The sequence below is a fragment of the Pseudopodoces humilis genome, chromosome 11 (genome assembly GCF_049639895.1).
Source record: "Pseudopodoces humilis isolate 2021_Gansu_Grassland_sample_001 chromosome 11, ASM4963989v1, whole genome shotgun sequence".
Taxonomy (NCBI): Eukaryota; Metazoa; Chordata; class Aves; order Passeriformes; family Paridae; genus Pseudopodoces; species Pseudopodoces humilis.
Window position 1 is genome coordinate 13,287,854 of NC_142210.1, and position 14,131 is coordinate 13,301,984.

The following is a 14,131-nucleotide window of genomic DNA, read 5'->3' on the forward strand; positions in this document are numbered from 1 at the left end:
TCCGCCGGTGTAATTGTTATTCTAGTTTCTTTCCTGTCTTAAAGATGTCCATGTGTTGGGTCTCCATTACAATTTATTACCCAACAAGGGCTGCAAGATGATTTCTGATCTTCCCCTCATTTGGATACCACAGCAGTTAAAGGTGTGGTATCCAAAAAGTTGTGATGCATGATATTGTTTTTAAAACATATTTGTGTCGGACTCATGTCTATATATGGAAGTTACACTCTAGGTAATTGTCAATATCTTTTGTATAAGCTTGATTCCTTTCATTTGTCATGATGCACTCTATCCATGTGCTCTGGAGTTTAATCTGTAGTGGAATTGGGGTTTATCAATGGCTTTTTCTGTGTGTTTTTAAAATCTCTTCATTCCATTAATAAAATGAAGTTGAACTTTCATTTTATAATAGTTGTACTTGTCACCACCTGGATCTTGGATATGAGGATCTTTATCAGGTTTTATAGATGGTGGCTATTTTCAAGTAAACTTGTTTGTTTTCTAATATTCAGAAATAGAAGAAATCCTTTCCACTGACCTCGTGCCTGGAGATACCATGTTGATTCCATCCAATGGGACAATTATGCCCTGTGATGCAGTACTGCTCAGTGGTACTTGCATTGTAAATGAAAGTATGCTAACAGGTAAAGTAAATTTGATACACAGTGCTGCATGGCTGAAAGTATTAGTTTGTACCTGTGTGCATGCTTACTTGCAGTATGTTTTAACAGCAGTGGATATGTTTATTTTGTTTGAAGTGTGTATGTTCTTACAATTAGACATATTCTGAAGTACTTATGTACTTCTGTCCTGCTTACCTGCAATAGCTATGTGATACTGCTTGGAAACTGGAAACTCCAAAAATGAATGATGGTTTCTTGTTAAAGATTTCTTCTTGATAGTTTGTCTTCCTGCCTCTTGACTTGGTGTTCTCAGTGCAGATGGAGTTCTGAAGCCTGCTTCTTCAGAAATTTTTTGCCCAAACTTTTTAGCTTCTTCCAAAAATGAAGGTAGTTAGTAGAGTGTTCTGTTCTGTACTGTATTTAAAACCACAAATTATTATCTCAAGTTGTGCCTGCATATGCTGAAACCAGGGATCTGATGTATTTAAAAGATAGGTTCAGTGACTAGGACGGGCTTTTTGTTAGTCCTAGGATAATCTGTCCAAATTGACAGCCTTTAGTAAATGGTAGTTCAGAGACTGTGTTCTGTCATGTTCAGTTTTTCTGAATATACTTGATTCTCTTGCTGCTGCTAACAACTGATAAAAACTGATTGTAGCTCTAGGTTGAGTGTACTCGGTCACCAAAGAAGATGAGAATAGTTTTCTTCAGCTTCTAGTTTTTCTGAGTAAAGATGAGGATGATGCTTTTTAGGAAGAAAATGAAGCTTGTCCTATTTTTTTTTAATGAACTGTATTTTACATCTGTGTGACTTGAAGTAAGGGGCACAAAAGCTCTATAAGGAATAGAGTTAAATAGCATTTGGTGAAGGAATCTTCTGAGCTGAGGCTAATAGGTGAGAGACTACCTAATAGCATGCTGAAAGGAAAATTACTTCTGTAAGTCTGCCTGTGTGCTGGTGAAGTGAGATTATATTATTCTGCTTGTAGTTGTGAATGAAAAAAGTCTGTTCTTCTCCGATCTTGCTTAGAGACTTTCTTTCCTTTAAGGTGAAAGTGTTCCTGTCACAAAGATTAATCTGCCAAATCCTTCGGAATATCCAAAAGCAGTGGGAGATGAGATCTACAGTCCTGAAGTGCACAAGCGGCACACGCTGTTCTGTGGAACCAATGTCATTCAGACCCGGTTCTACACTGGAGAGTTGGTCAAAGCTCTGGTAGTGAGAACAGGTATTGATTGTTAAGTTTATTCCTTGTTAATGTACTACTTCTTCTTGTAGGTGTATGTCAACTATCTGATACTGCTAAGCTTGGGTAAAGGAATATACCCCAAATAGTTTGATAAAAGTCTTAAAACAATAATAAAGCCAGATGATGGTCTGAAGATTAACAGCTGGCAAGCAAGAAAGTGAATCATTCTTCAGCATCAATTTAAAACTTACTCAGATATGTTTTCATGTCCTTCAGAGGTTTTTTTGTAGTGTCTTGGTTGAACTGCATGTGCCTCTTGGAAAAGGTTTGGGTGGGTAGTGGGGAACAGCTGATTTTAGCAGAGTCATTCACAATGCCAAATATTTTTCTTTACCTATAGTTATTCTAAAGTATGTAACATTTACTTAAAAAATGAGTTTGATCTATCTACAGAAATGCTAATTCATATGTTAGAGATCTGGGTTGAATAATACAGATATTCTGTGAAAACCAATTGCACAAGCTAATACAGTTGTGGGATTCTGCTTTACAAAGATCATCTTAAGAAAATTACCACAAAATAAATGAATGTAAGCTATAATCCAAGGTACAATAGAATTAGATAGAAGAAATTGGACTGCTTTGACTAGACTGCTACTTAAAGCAAATTTTCCAACAAATAACTTCATTCTATTTAGCTGCTTCTTACTCTGTGTACTCTTTTCACCTTCTGTTAGTCTGTTTTAGCAGTAAAAGTTCTGATTTTCTGTTTTATTCTCTTTCTTGAGGCTTTTATTAGTCTTTTATTTCAGAGATATTTTCCTTCCCTTGAACATATCTGCCCTTTAACAATATCCATCTCAACTTTTTTGGTTTCTTAAATAAATTTTGTGTGCCCAACTGATGTGTATGTACAGCAAGTTGAGCCCAAACAGCAACAGAAATGAACTGCTGAAGGCATGTTGCTTTCTGCTCTGCAAGAGGGATAGTACTTTTTGTTTTGAAGTCTGATACTGTGGTCTGTAACTCTTACAAGGAGCATTGCAATTGCTCCCGACACACTGAGTCTTACTGCCCTGACACTGGAAATTGTGTTTGTAAAGATGTTCTTTGCCCATGGCAGGTGTGAGTTAGCTCTTGTTTTAAACAGGATGAATTTAGCTCTGTGGGCTTTATTCAGGTTTTATGTATGGACAAACATTTTCCTGCTGTGGCTATGTACAGAGAGAAGGAAAGTGATGCAAAATTCTCTGTTCTTCTCTCTGGTTCACAGGAACAGTTTTTAGGCAAGAGGCAATTTCCCTCTCCACAGAACAGGATAGATGTCTCAGCTCTTGCAGCTTCTTGCTCCTAAGATCTAAAAAAAGATTTAGGACAACAGAATTCACTATGGTTGTGTGCAAAGGCATGTAGTCCTAACCTTGTGATAAACCAGGATGTAAGACTGATCTGCTGAGACTATACTCACAGTACTTTTCAAATTAAGCCTTTAACATGTTTGATGTTACAGCTGAAATACATGTAAAATGTATTCATTTCTTTCCTTCTAAAACTCAGTTGATGGATATAGTTGTGGCTCCTATTTGTAATTGAAAAGAATTCAAAACTGGGTATTTTGCTTTAGAGAACAGAATTGTCCACTAAAGTTATCTTTATATCCAGTGTGATTTAAAGACACCCCATGAGGTTTTCATTTATTATTTTATCCTGATGTGCTCTATGCTATACAGAACCTTCTGCAAAACCATTGAAAAAAAATAGAAAGTAGTTCTGATTTTTTTGTTGACCGCTATGTTGAATTACAAAGCATTCATCGCTAAATACTCAAGTACATACAGACATGATGAACTTCTCTGAACAGGCCCATGGTTCATATTCTGCAGTAGCAAATGCAAAGCCTGGAGGCTTCATCACTTTTCATCTTGTGATGATCTCATCCACTTTAAGAGTGATGCCATCTCTGTTTTGGTAGAATCCTATATGCCAAATGTCAGGGTGGAGGGATCAGCCTTTGCTGTGGTGCCTTGCAGACTAAGAAGCTGTCAGGGAGCTGTCACTAATACCAGAAGATCTGTCATTGATGTTGAGGTTGTAGTAATAGACTTTGAGGTCTAAGCAGATCTAAAATGTTTTCGGCACACAAAGTTGGGCATTAATGTTGGCCTCTTTAAACGTCAAGGCAAAAGTTCAAGGAGGACCTTGGGATATCTGTTGGTTGTTAAGCTGTAAGACCTTTAGAAGGGCAGTCTCCTAGTTTAGTTGTCAAAATGCTATCAGGAGGTACCTTTCTCTAGAAGATGACTACCTGCACTGCAGTTTTTTCTGAATCTTTCATTCTGGTTCTCAAGGGACCTTATGGAGACTCGCCATTTAAGTACTTAATGTTGGAATCTGAATATCTTAATTTTCTTTTTTGCAAGGACTGGCTTAATTAGACAATAAATATACCCTCTAGCACTGAGGAACAAAATGCAGTACAACCAACTCTGACAGGCCAAACCATGTGAGGTTTTGCTGCTGCTGGAGAGGAGGGGTTTGTTTGCATCAGCAGCATGTCCTTGCCATAGGAGAGAAGCCCTTAGTATGATGTGCACATATATTTTTAAAGCACCTTAATTACAGTATTGCAAAACATCTGCTATGGATATTGAGAAACAGTTGTAATGAAATTAGTAGCTTAAGGGTTTTATTGAGGTTTTTAATATATTTGAATAGCTTTGCTTTTGTTTGTATTTTTAATAACTTACTCCTTTATTTCTAGGCTTTAGTACTGCTAAAGGACAGCTTGTTCGTTCCATACTGTATCCAAAGCCAACTGATTTTAAGCTCTACAGAGATGCCTATTTGTTTCTTCTGTCTCTGGTGGTGGTGGCAGGCATTGGGTTTCTTTACACAATTGTCAATAGCATCTTAAATGAGGTATGTTTTAATTTCTGGTCCAGAACTGCCTTATTTTAGAAAAGGGTGACCATGACTTCCATCACACTTCACATGATGAGAAACAGTTTGATTTAAAGTGAATATTTTTTTGCTCCATTTTATATCAATGAAATAAGACAAGGTTATTGAGAATAAGTTTCAGCACAGAAGCAGAATTTGAATATCTTACAGAGAAATTTGAGTTTACCTTGATTTCTCTTATCCCAATTACTTACAAGATTACTATCTGACTTACATACAGTTGGAAGAAATATGATACAGCACATGTAAACTGTGCTGCAGGCAAAAATATCCTTATGAAGGAATAACCCGATAACTGTTAAGCTTTTTGGTTTGTTTTTTTCTTTCTCTCAAAAAAATTTGCATTATTCAGCTAATGTTTTAAAGTAATATATTTCCACGGGGAAAAGCGGCAATTTGAAGTTATGGGTTGTGGATAATTTAGGACTGGATTATTGTGGTTGCTGATGGTGGGTGAAGATTCTGCTAAATTTCTGGGCAGTCCAGAACACACTGTACTGAGGTTTTGCTCATGGTAACACAATGTGTGGGTTTTGCTCTTGGTAACAGATCAGTGGGATAGTGAATCTGTGAGTAGTGAGTTCTTTTTCATTAACTCTGACCTCTGTTGCAGGTTCCAGCTCGTACCATCATCATTGAGTCTCTTGACATTATCACTATCACAGTGCCTCCAGCACTCCCTGCTGCTATGACTGCTGGCATCGTTTATGCACAAAGAAGGTTGAAAAAAATTGGCATCTTCTGCATCAGCCCACAAAGGATAAATATTTGTGGCCAGCTGAATCTTGTTTGTTTTGATAAGGTTAGGTGAATTTTGAAACTGTGCTGCCTTGAGGGGCATTGTCTTAGAAAAGGGAGTTTGTATAGATGAAAAGGGAAAACTCATTATCTTTCATGTAAGTTAGATAATTTGTAATCTGTTATCTTCCAGGTATTCAGTGTTTATCATCTGTTAACTCTCTTGATTTAATCTTCTATAAAACGTTGTTGTAATTAGCTGCTTTCTTATCTCAAGACTCTCAAGTCCCAACTTACTACTGGCACCTCAGAAATGTGAGAGTTGAGGGTTACTAAGAACTTTATTTAGCACAGACATTGTCCCCTGTCCCTGAATATTCAGTTGAAGAGCTTTCTTCTTTGGATTTTAAGGGTCTGTTTCATTTGTTCTGTGTCCAGGGAGCAGCATGACTGCTTTGAGTGTTTTTGAAAGTTATTTAATAGATTTGTAACTTAATTAGTAGCAAAAAGCAAGGGAGATACTGTATTTTCTGTCCCAAAGTCTTGATTTGTATGTGAAAACAAAGGAAAATATGTCATTCAAGTGTAATTTGCTTAAATAGCTGTTTATTTTTGCTTTGCTAGAAGATAATTTGTTTTTGAAGACTTTCTCTTCATGCCATGCCCCTTGGTGTCTTTTGCAGACTGGCACACTTACTGAGGATGGCTTGGATCTTTGGGGAATTCAGCGGGTGGAAAATGCTCGGTAAGGATGAGCTCAGAGCTGATAGCAAATGTGACACTCAGTTGTACTGTAACAGCTTCAGCAGAATAGAACAGAAAATTCAGTGTGAGCTCATATATGTTTATTATTGCTGTAATGCACTGTAGGAATACCACTTAAACTGTGGCTTAGGTGTAGTGGAAGTTAAAACTCCACAGTGAAGACGTGGTAGAAATTTCATTTATAAGAGCCTGAGACCTCTTCAGGGTCATACTGCAAAGCTGTTGCAGATATTGTTGCATGTTTCTTTAATCCTCTCCCCCTAAGCAATGACTTTTTGGGCTGCAAAAATGAATTAACTTAATTAGTTAAGTACTAAGTGATAAGAAGGCTTTATATGAGAGATCAAACTAGACAGGGAAGGAATGACTACTGAGTGTCTGAAGGAGGAAAAGTTGTGATAGTTTCTGAAAATTCCAGCCCAGAGTCTTAATTTGTTTTCTGTGATGTGTGAAAATACAAGTGAAGGGACTTGTGCAGTCAATTTTCTTCCGTTAATCTAAACAAACCTTTTGAAGTGGCTCATAATAAATAATTATAGTGCTAAGTATATTATTACTTCATTGTTTCAGTTTCCTTTTGCCGGAAGAGAGGGCTTGCAGTGAGAGCTTGCTGAAGTCAGAGTTTGTTGCTTGCATGGCAACTTGTCATTCCCTTACAAAAATTGAAGGGGTGCTTTCTGGGGATCCACTTGATTTGAAGATGTTTGAAGCAATAGGATGGGTAAGTACCATTTTTTCCCTGAATACTGCATTATGAGCAAGTCAAAGTTAATGTATATTAATTAGCTGATTTTTTTTTAAATACAGATTTTAGAAGAAGCAACTGAAGAGGAAACAGCCCTTCATAATCGAATCATGCCAACAGTGGTTCGACCTTCAAAACAACTTTCCCCAGAATCCAAGCAGTCAACAGATCAAGAAATGGTATAAAAACTCAAAACAATTGATTTGAGCTAAAGAAACACATTTTACTGTGTGCTGAAGTTCTGGCTGATAAAATTGAAATGGGATCAGAACTGTGAGGGTTTTGATGGTAAACACAACAAACATGTTTAAATCACTGTTGAATGTAGTGGTTCACTATTATGCTACTTTCAAGATGAGCAAACTGAGTGTCAGTATTATTACCTTTACAAACTGCTTATAAAGTACAGTAATGCTTTTTGAGCTTATGCCTTTTAATATTGGTATTGTTACCAAATTCTAACTGTTTTAGTGAAGTGCTTAGGTGTGCTCACCTTGCAGTTTCAGTTAAAACAATCATTTGATAATGTCGCTGTGTCATGTGGAGTTCTTGCTACTCTTGTACCTTAGAGATAATATTAAGTGCTGAGTAAGAAAGCAAAATGTACTTTGCAGATGTAAAAGTTTCTTTTAGCTGTATTTTGAAGTATTTTTAAATATTTCACAAAAGGAAATTTTAAGTTTGTGAATGTATATCCAGATTATCACAGAGTGGGGTAGCGGGAGAGTATTACAATGAGTCGTATTTTGTAGTAGATAGAAATATCTTTCTTTTGTTCAGAGCTCAGTGTATGTGCACAGCAGTTGTTACTGTGCAGTAGTTGGCATCTAGACATTCTTGAAAATTACTAAATTATTTTTTTGGGGGGGATATACTTAATGATTGTGGCCTCATTCTGAAACACCATAGTACTTTAGTCGTTTACAAAGGCTAAACAGACAGTTTGGACTGTGAAAGGTCTTGGAAATTCTAATCAAGAAATCAAGCTCTACAATTCTACTGTGTAAAGGATACTAAACAGATATGGTATATTTATATTCAGCTTTCATGAAATCCATTGAAAATACAATATGATACCAAGAATGCTGTGAAGATTCATTTACTGATTTGTGTTGAAATAGTTTGTAGCTGAAGAAACACTTAAAATTGATATTTAGAGTGACTGTATTTTTTTTGGTTTTCAGGAATTGTTTGAGCTGTCGGTAAGTATGCTTTTTCATTCGGCACATAACCATTTTTCTTAAGCTGTATGTGGATGTAACCCCTTTCTTCCTTCCTTCCTGTGTGACACAGACTGGGTATGAAATTGGAATCGTGCGCCAGTTTCCATTTTCCTCAGTGTTGCAGCGCATGTGTGTAATAGCCAGGGTTCTAGGGGAAAAGAGAATGGATGCTTACATGAAAGGTGCCCCAGAAGTGATTGCCAGCTTGTGTAAGCAGGAAACAGGTAAAGGAGCAAATTATTTTTATTTCTTCTGTAGCTCAGCTGAAATATGAATATTTTAATAACTCAAAACTTGATCTTTTTAAAGTTCCTGTTGACTTTGAGCGTGTTCTGGAAGAATACACTAAGCAGGGCTTCCGAGTTATTGCTCTTGCTCACAGAAAACTGGAGTCTAAGCTTACATGGCACAAAGTCCAGACTATTAGCAGGTAAGAGTGACTTCACTTTTTTAATAAGTAACAGACTTTAAAAGCTGCATGCTTTGAATTAATATGTAATGTGTATTTTTGTTTAAATCAATTACTACTCTTCTTTTGCATTTTCTGTCTTGACATACATAGTCCTGTGCATCCTTTAGTTGTGCCCTGGACATACAAGATAAGGAAGTTTTTTTCTGCAATGAAGTGAATTCAGAGGATGAGCTTTAAGCTGGAAATGAACTGGAATATTATTTTCATGATGTCTAATTTACACTATTGTGGCAGAAAACCTTGTTTGATTTCCCTACTTGCACATTACTTACATCATCTGTGTTTATTAAGGATAATGGCAAGTAGTGGAAATCCTCTTATGCATGTTTGATGCAGTTTCTTTGTCTCCTAAAGGCAGCATGTCCTTTTTCTCATTGCACTGGAATGAGGTTTCTTCCTTCAAAGAGTAGTACCTCTTGTGAATTATTTTCCAGCTGAGCCTAGTTTTGTGGATAATGTCATCTTTTCCACAGTGCTTGAATGTGTAGCACAGCTATGAAAATGCCAGCTTTGACTGTGTTCTTTTGTATCAGACCTGTGTACAAGGTGAACATTTGGCAAAGCAGAGAAGTGAGTTTTCTGGTTTCAGGTGTGAAAATCTACAATAGCAGTAGAATACCCAAGACCTGTAAATACACTGACTTTTTTATGTAAACCAAAGTGAATTCATTTCTCTGTCTAATTAGCTACTGCCTATCAATCTTACATGGCTTTGTAACAATGTGCTAGCTTTTATGTTAACGTTCAGCTAATTTGGAAAATAGAAATGTGCACTCTAAACATACCTTAATATTTGGCCTGCGAATGCAGTTTGTTTCAGAGCATGTTTTCTAGCTATAACCTATTTGAGACTGTAATTTCCTTTAGAAAGCATTCTCATGGAAGAAACTGAAAATTGTACTTGAGAGAAAACAACATTTTCTCACACTGGTTTTCAATTAAAACAAGGGAAATAAATATAAATTATTGTGATGATATCTTTCACATCACTTTTTATAAAGCAGATTACTTCATGGTTAAAAATACGCATTCATCTTTGATAAACAGAAAATCAGGCTTTTTAATCTAATCTACATCTAATAATTGTAATTCTTATAATCTTTCTTGTCTCTTTTTCATCAGAGATGCTATTGAAAGCAACATGGATTTTATGGGGTTAATTATAATGCAAAACAAGTTAAAGCAAGAAACCCCTGCTGTACTTGAAGATTTGCATAAAGCCAACATTCGCACTGTCATGGTTACAGGTTAGCATATAAACATTCGTACTCAAAGATCATCTCTTTTTGGTCTTGTTTTAATTGTGTGTATGAAGTCAAATTTTAGTGTCAGTGGGTTTACACTGTGTTTATAGCAACAGGGGTGTTTAGAAACTTACGAAAATACTCAGACACCAATTTTTTTTCTTTTTGGGTGCAAGTTGCTTTGGTAAGTCAAGAAACCAGAAAACACTTTAATTCCCCTTCATAGTTTCTTCTCCCTACCTCCAAGTATAAGGTACTTGATACTGAATTGGAGGATGAAAAGCCTTAGAAGTCTTACAAATCGGGCCAAGTGGAAGTCCTAGTCTAATTTTATGACTGAACTTGCTTTGAGCAGGAGGTTGGACTGGATGTCCCGAGGGTCCCTACCATTTTGATTTATACTATACAAAGTCACTTTGTATTGGATTTTTTCTGGGAGAATGACTTAAGTCCTTGTAAGCATGCTAGGTGTCTGTGCTCAGTGTTTTTTCATACAGTTTGTGTTTGCTTTTTAAATCACAGGTGTGGTGATTTTGGAAAGTTCTGCTAGGCTAACATGTTCTGCATGTTCTGTGACTGTGTAAAAAGCAGTATTTTAAATGGCTGCCTGTTTTCTGCCTGATTTTCCATATACACTAAGATTTGGTCAATAAAGAAATCTTTCTATCTCCAAGCAGCATAAAATTTCCTGGGGAGGGGGTTTACCAGTAGGCTTTGAATGTTTTTTGTGAGCTTGGTTTGCTCTGATGTTGGCACTGGTATGTGGGGCAGTCCCCTATACAGGTTTTGTTAGCTTTTCTCTTACAGAGAATATCAGTGTATGATCTTGATTCCTTTCTGACTGAAACCTTTTTAAATGCAATTTTTAACAGGGGATAACATGTTAACTGCTATCTCTGTGGCCAGAGACTGTGGAATGATTCTACCTCAGGATAAGGTCATTATTGCTGAAGCACTACCTCCAAAGGATGGGCAGGCTGCCAGAATCAACTGGCATTATGCAGATACCCTCGCAAAATGCACTAGTTCATCACCAGCCATAAACTCAGAGGTAATACAACTGTATTATGCCCTTAGAGTGTAAGCAGTTAGTTCTACTGTTCTTTTTATGTTATTCCATTAAATAGTAAATCTGTCATTAAATGTCAGTTCAGAATTGATGTACTGGTTATCTTTCAGATCTTCAAATACCAAAGACTACTAAAGCAGCTGGGGGAGGTAGTTTTTCAACTGTGATATGACATTTGACATTTCACTCGACAGGGTTTTTTTCCAAACATTTCAATCTGTTAAAACTTCTCTAGATGCTTGTAGTTGAGACCTTAAACTAATTTTTCTTAGTAATATGTAACTGTTTTTATTGTATGAGGTTGTTTTTTTTTTCAAGTGACATTCTTGTAAACCTAGTTTTGTGTGGGATCTCTAGGAATACCCCTCTGAGTATTAGCTTGAAATGACAAAGTATCTGTGTAAATGCATTACAGCTAGAGTATTAAACTACTTTTGATAGGATATTCCAGTTAAATTGGTCCATGAAAGCCTTGAGGATCTCCAGATGACAAAATACCATTTTGCAATGAATGGGAAGTCATTTGCAGTGATTTTGGAGCATTTTCAGGACCTGGTACCCAAGGTGAGCATTTTACTTGGGCATGGGCACTTTCAGTGCTGAATAGACTTTGCCTTATGAGCATTAAGAACTCTTCTGTCTTGCAGCTCGTGCTACACGGCACTGTGTTTGCTCGCATGGCACCCGATCAGAAAACTCAGTTGGTGGAAGCTTTACAAAATGTAGAGTAAGTATTTGCTTAAGCATGGAAAGCAAGAGGGTTGAATATGTTTGGTGTGGTAGGAGACAAAAATTATGCATGCTGCTAGCTGTTTTGCCTAAAGAAAAATGCTGGGCTTATAGAACTCCATGTGCTGATAGATCAGCCTATTAGCTGATCTAATGGAATGAGAGTACTACCATCTGCTGGCTAGTTGGGAAAGTTTCAGACTTTTCATGAAGTTTTAAATGAGGAATATATGCATAAACTGACTAACATATTTTATAAATGCAGTTGCTTGGTTTATGAAACAGACACATCAAATGTCTTCTGTGTATTCCAGAAGTATTATCAGGATGACTTCTGTTCACATTGGTCAATATGTGACTGTTGGAGTCAGGCCTTGCAGCTCTACAAAATATGACAAAGGTGTCATTGCCTAGAGCAAAGATTCTTTATACCACCTTGAGATAATAGAGAGCTAATAAACCATTATTGGTTTAATTGACCTGTCATTGTCATGTTACTTTTCTGTCTACTTCCTTATATGTATATCAGCAACTGTAATTGATTTCAGCATTAATGATCACCTATTGTTATGCAAACCCTGAATAACTCTAAGTAATATAGAAGTAATTAATGAAATAAGCTAAATTGACCATGGTTGGAAAATGCTCCAGAATGCTTATGTCTGTTTGGTTTTTGTAGTTACTATGTGGGCATGTGTGGAGATGGAGCAAATGACTGTGGGGTAAGTATATTTTTATTTTCCATACAGAACCATTCAGTTAAATTGTACAGCTGAAGGCAAGTTCTAAAATGGTCTCTGTTTCAATGTTACCTGGCAGGCACTAAAGAGGGCACACGGTGGTATATCTCTGTCTGAACTTGAGGCTTCTGTGGCATCACCATTCACTTCCAGGACACCCAGTATTTCCTGTGTGCCAAAACTGATCAGGTAATGCCACTGACTGTGGACTTAAATGTGTCTGTGTAACTCATTTTGCATGCTCTATTTTAGTATATATTTGATGCTGTAGGAAACCAGTGTGAATTACAGAACAATCCATACATTTTTGTGGTTCTGTTTCTTTACTGAATGTACTCTGAGCAAAACTTTGCCATAGCAATGATTTATTATTTTGTTGTAAAATCCTTTGTCCATGTAAAGTTAATTTTTCAAAGCATGACCAAATTTCTGCACGAGTCTTTTATATTGTCTTAGTGAATTTGCTAGTTTCCATAAAGGCTGTGTGTAATTGCAAGCAATAAAAAATCTTCAGATAATTGCTCAGCATCACACAAAGTAGAAGACAAATTTTCTAAATAGGGTTTGATCGATTTTTTGGCTCTAGAATTGGAATTTAAGTAATGATTTTGGCTTAAAGGTCAGCCAAAGAAGAACCTAGCAGTCTGTGGGGAGCTAATGAAGTAAAGCATTATCAGAAACATTTCTGAAGTAAGCAGCTCTGTGGCCGACTGTGTGTTTGTTCAATCCATGCAGTACACTAATGTTCCACAGATGCTTGTGTAAAAATCTTACATTTTAAAGCCTCTATTGAAAGACCACATGAAGTCCAAAGAGGAGTGAAGTTAGGTGGCAGCTGAGTTCAAGACATGCCCACCACTTTGATGTTGGGGGAAGTGTACCATTCTGACTCCTGTTTCTCTCCATGTCTGTAGCTTAATGTCCCTCAAAGAATTTGCTTGTGTGTTTAATTGCAGCTAACGTTTTGGTAGGCAGAACTTAACTGCTTGTACAGAAAGCTTTGTAGTTACATGATTGCATCTGTTTTGACAGGGAAGGCCGTGCTGCTTTAATAACTTCCTTCTGTGTGTTTAAATTCATGGCATTATACAGCATCATCCAGTACATCACTGTTACCTTGCTGTATTCTGTAAGTATTCTGTAAATACCTATGCACTGTCAGCATAATTCAGAGATTTGAAAGTTGATAGATATTTAATACAAATTATTTATTGCAAGTCCCTTTGGGTACAACTCATGCATTCAAAAATACATTTAGACTACAAGTATTGTTAGAATTTTGGGGTGTTTTTTCACATTAAATATACAAAATATATGGTAGTATCTGTTCAGAAAAGGCAATAACCAATGGATGTGAAAAGAAGGTCTCTACAGTGGGAAGACTAAATAAGCATAAATAGCAAACGAAGCAAAAATACAGGTTTCAATTACTTAAAAACGTTCAGCATTTTGAAATAGCCTAACTTCTTTTAAAGGGGAATTAATTCCTTTTATGTTAGAATTGAAAGAAACTGGAAGTATTGTTTGGGGGGGGGGTGGGAAGCAAAGTGGAATATTTCCTGTTTGTATGATTAGTTACACAATAGTGGCATGTGATAGAAATCCTGTATTTTAATTTGTATTCTGAGCAAC

General features: G+C 36.5%; 1 protein-coding gene across 3 annotated transcripts in view; it reads left to right on the plus strand.

Moving 5' to 3' along the window:
- Positions 1-14,131, plus strand: part of ATP13A3 (ATPase 13A3) — a 56,143-nt gene that overhangs the window by 29,145 nt on the left and 12,867 nt on the right. For all 3 annotated transcript variants that reach the window (XM_014256152.2, XM_014256151.2, XM_014256153.2), the window contains exons 11-27: positions 513-644; positions 1,673-1,852; positions 4,575-4,732; positions 5,388-5,576; positions 6,196-6,257; positions 6,848-6,998; positions 7,085-7,201; positions 8,207-8,224; positions 8,316-8,469; positions 8,555-8,675; positions 9,840-9,964; positions 10,834-11,012; positions 11,472-11,594; positions 11,678-11,757; positions 12,439-12,481; positions 12,579-12,688; positions 13,532-13,628. In XM_014256152.2, the coding sequence (XP_014111627.1) occupies positions 513-644; positions 1,673-1,852; positions 4,575-4,732; positions 5,388-5,576; positions 6,196-6,257; positions 6,848-6,998; positions 7,085-7,201; positions 8,207-8,224; positions 8,316-8,469; positions 8,555-8,675; positions 9,840-9,964; positions 10,834-11,012; positions 11,472-11,594; positions 11,678-11,757; positions 12,439-12,481; positions 12,579-12,688; positions 13,532-13,628 (2,039 nt within the window). The remainder of the gene's footprint in view (positions 1-512; positions 645-1,672; positions 1,853-4,574; positions 4,733-5,387; positions 5,577-6,195; positions 6,258-6,847; positions 6,999-7,084; positions 7,202-8,206; positions 8,225-8,315; positions 8,470-8,554; positions 8,676-9,839; positions 9,965-10,833; positions 11,013-11,471; positions 11,595-11,677; positions 11,758-12,438; positions 12,482-12,578; positions 12,689-13,531; positions 13,629-14,131) is intronic.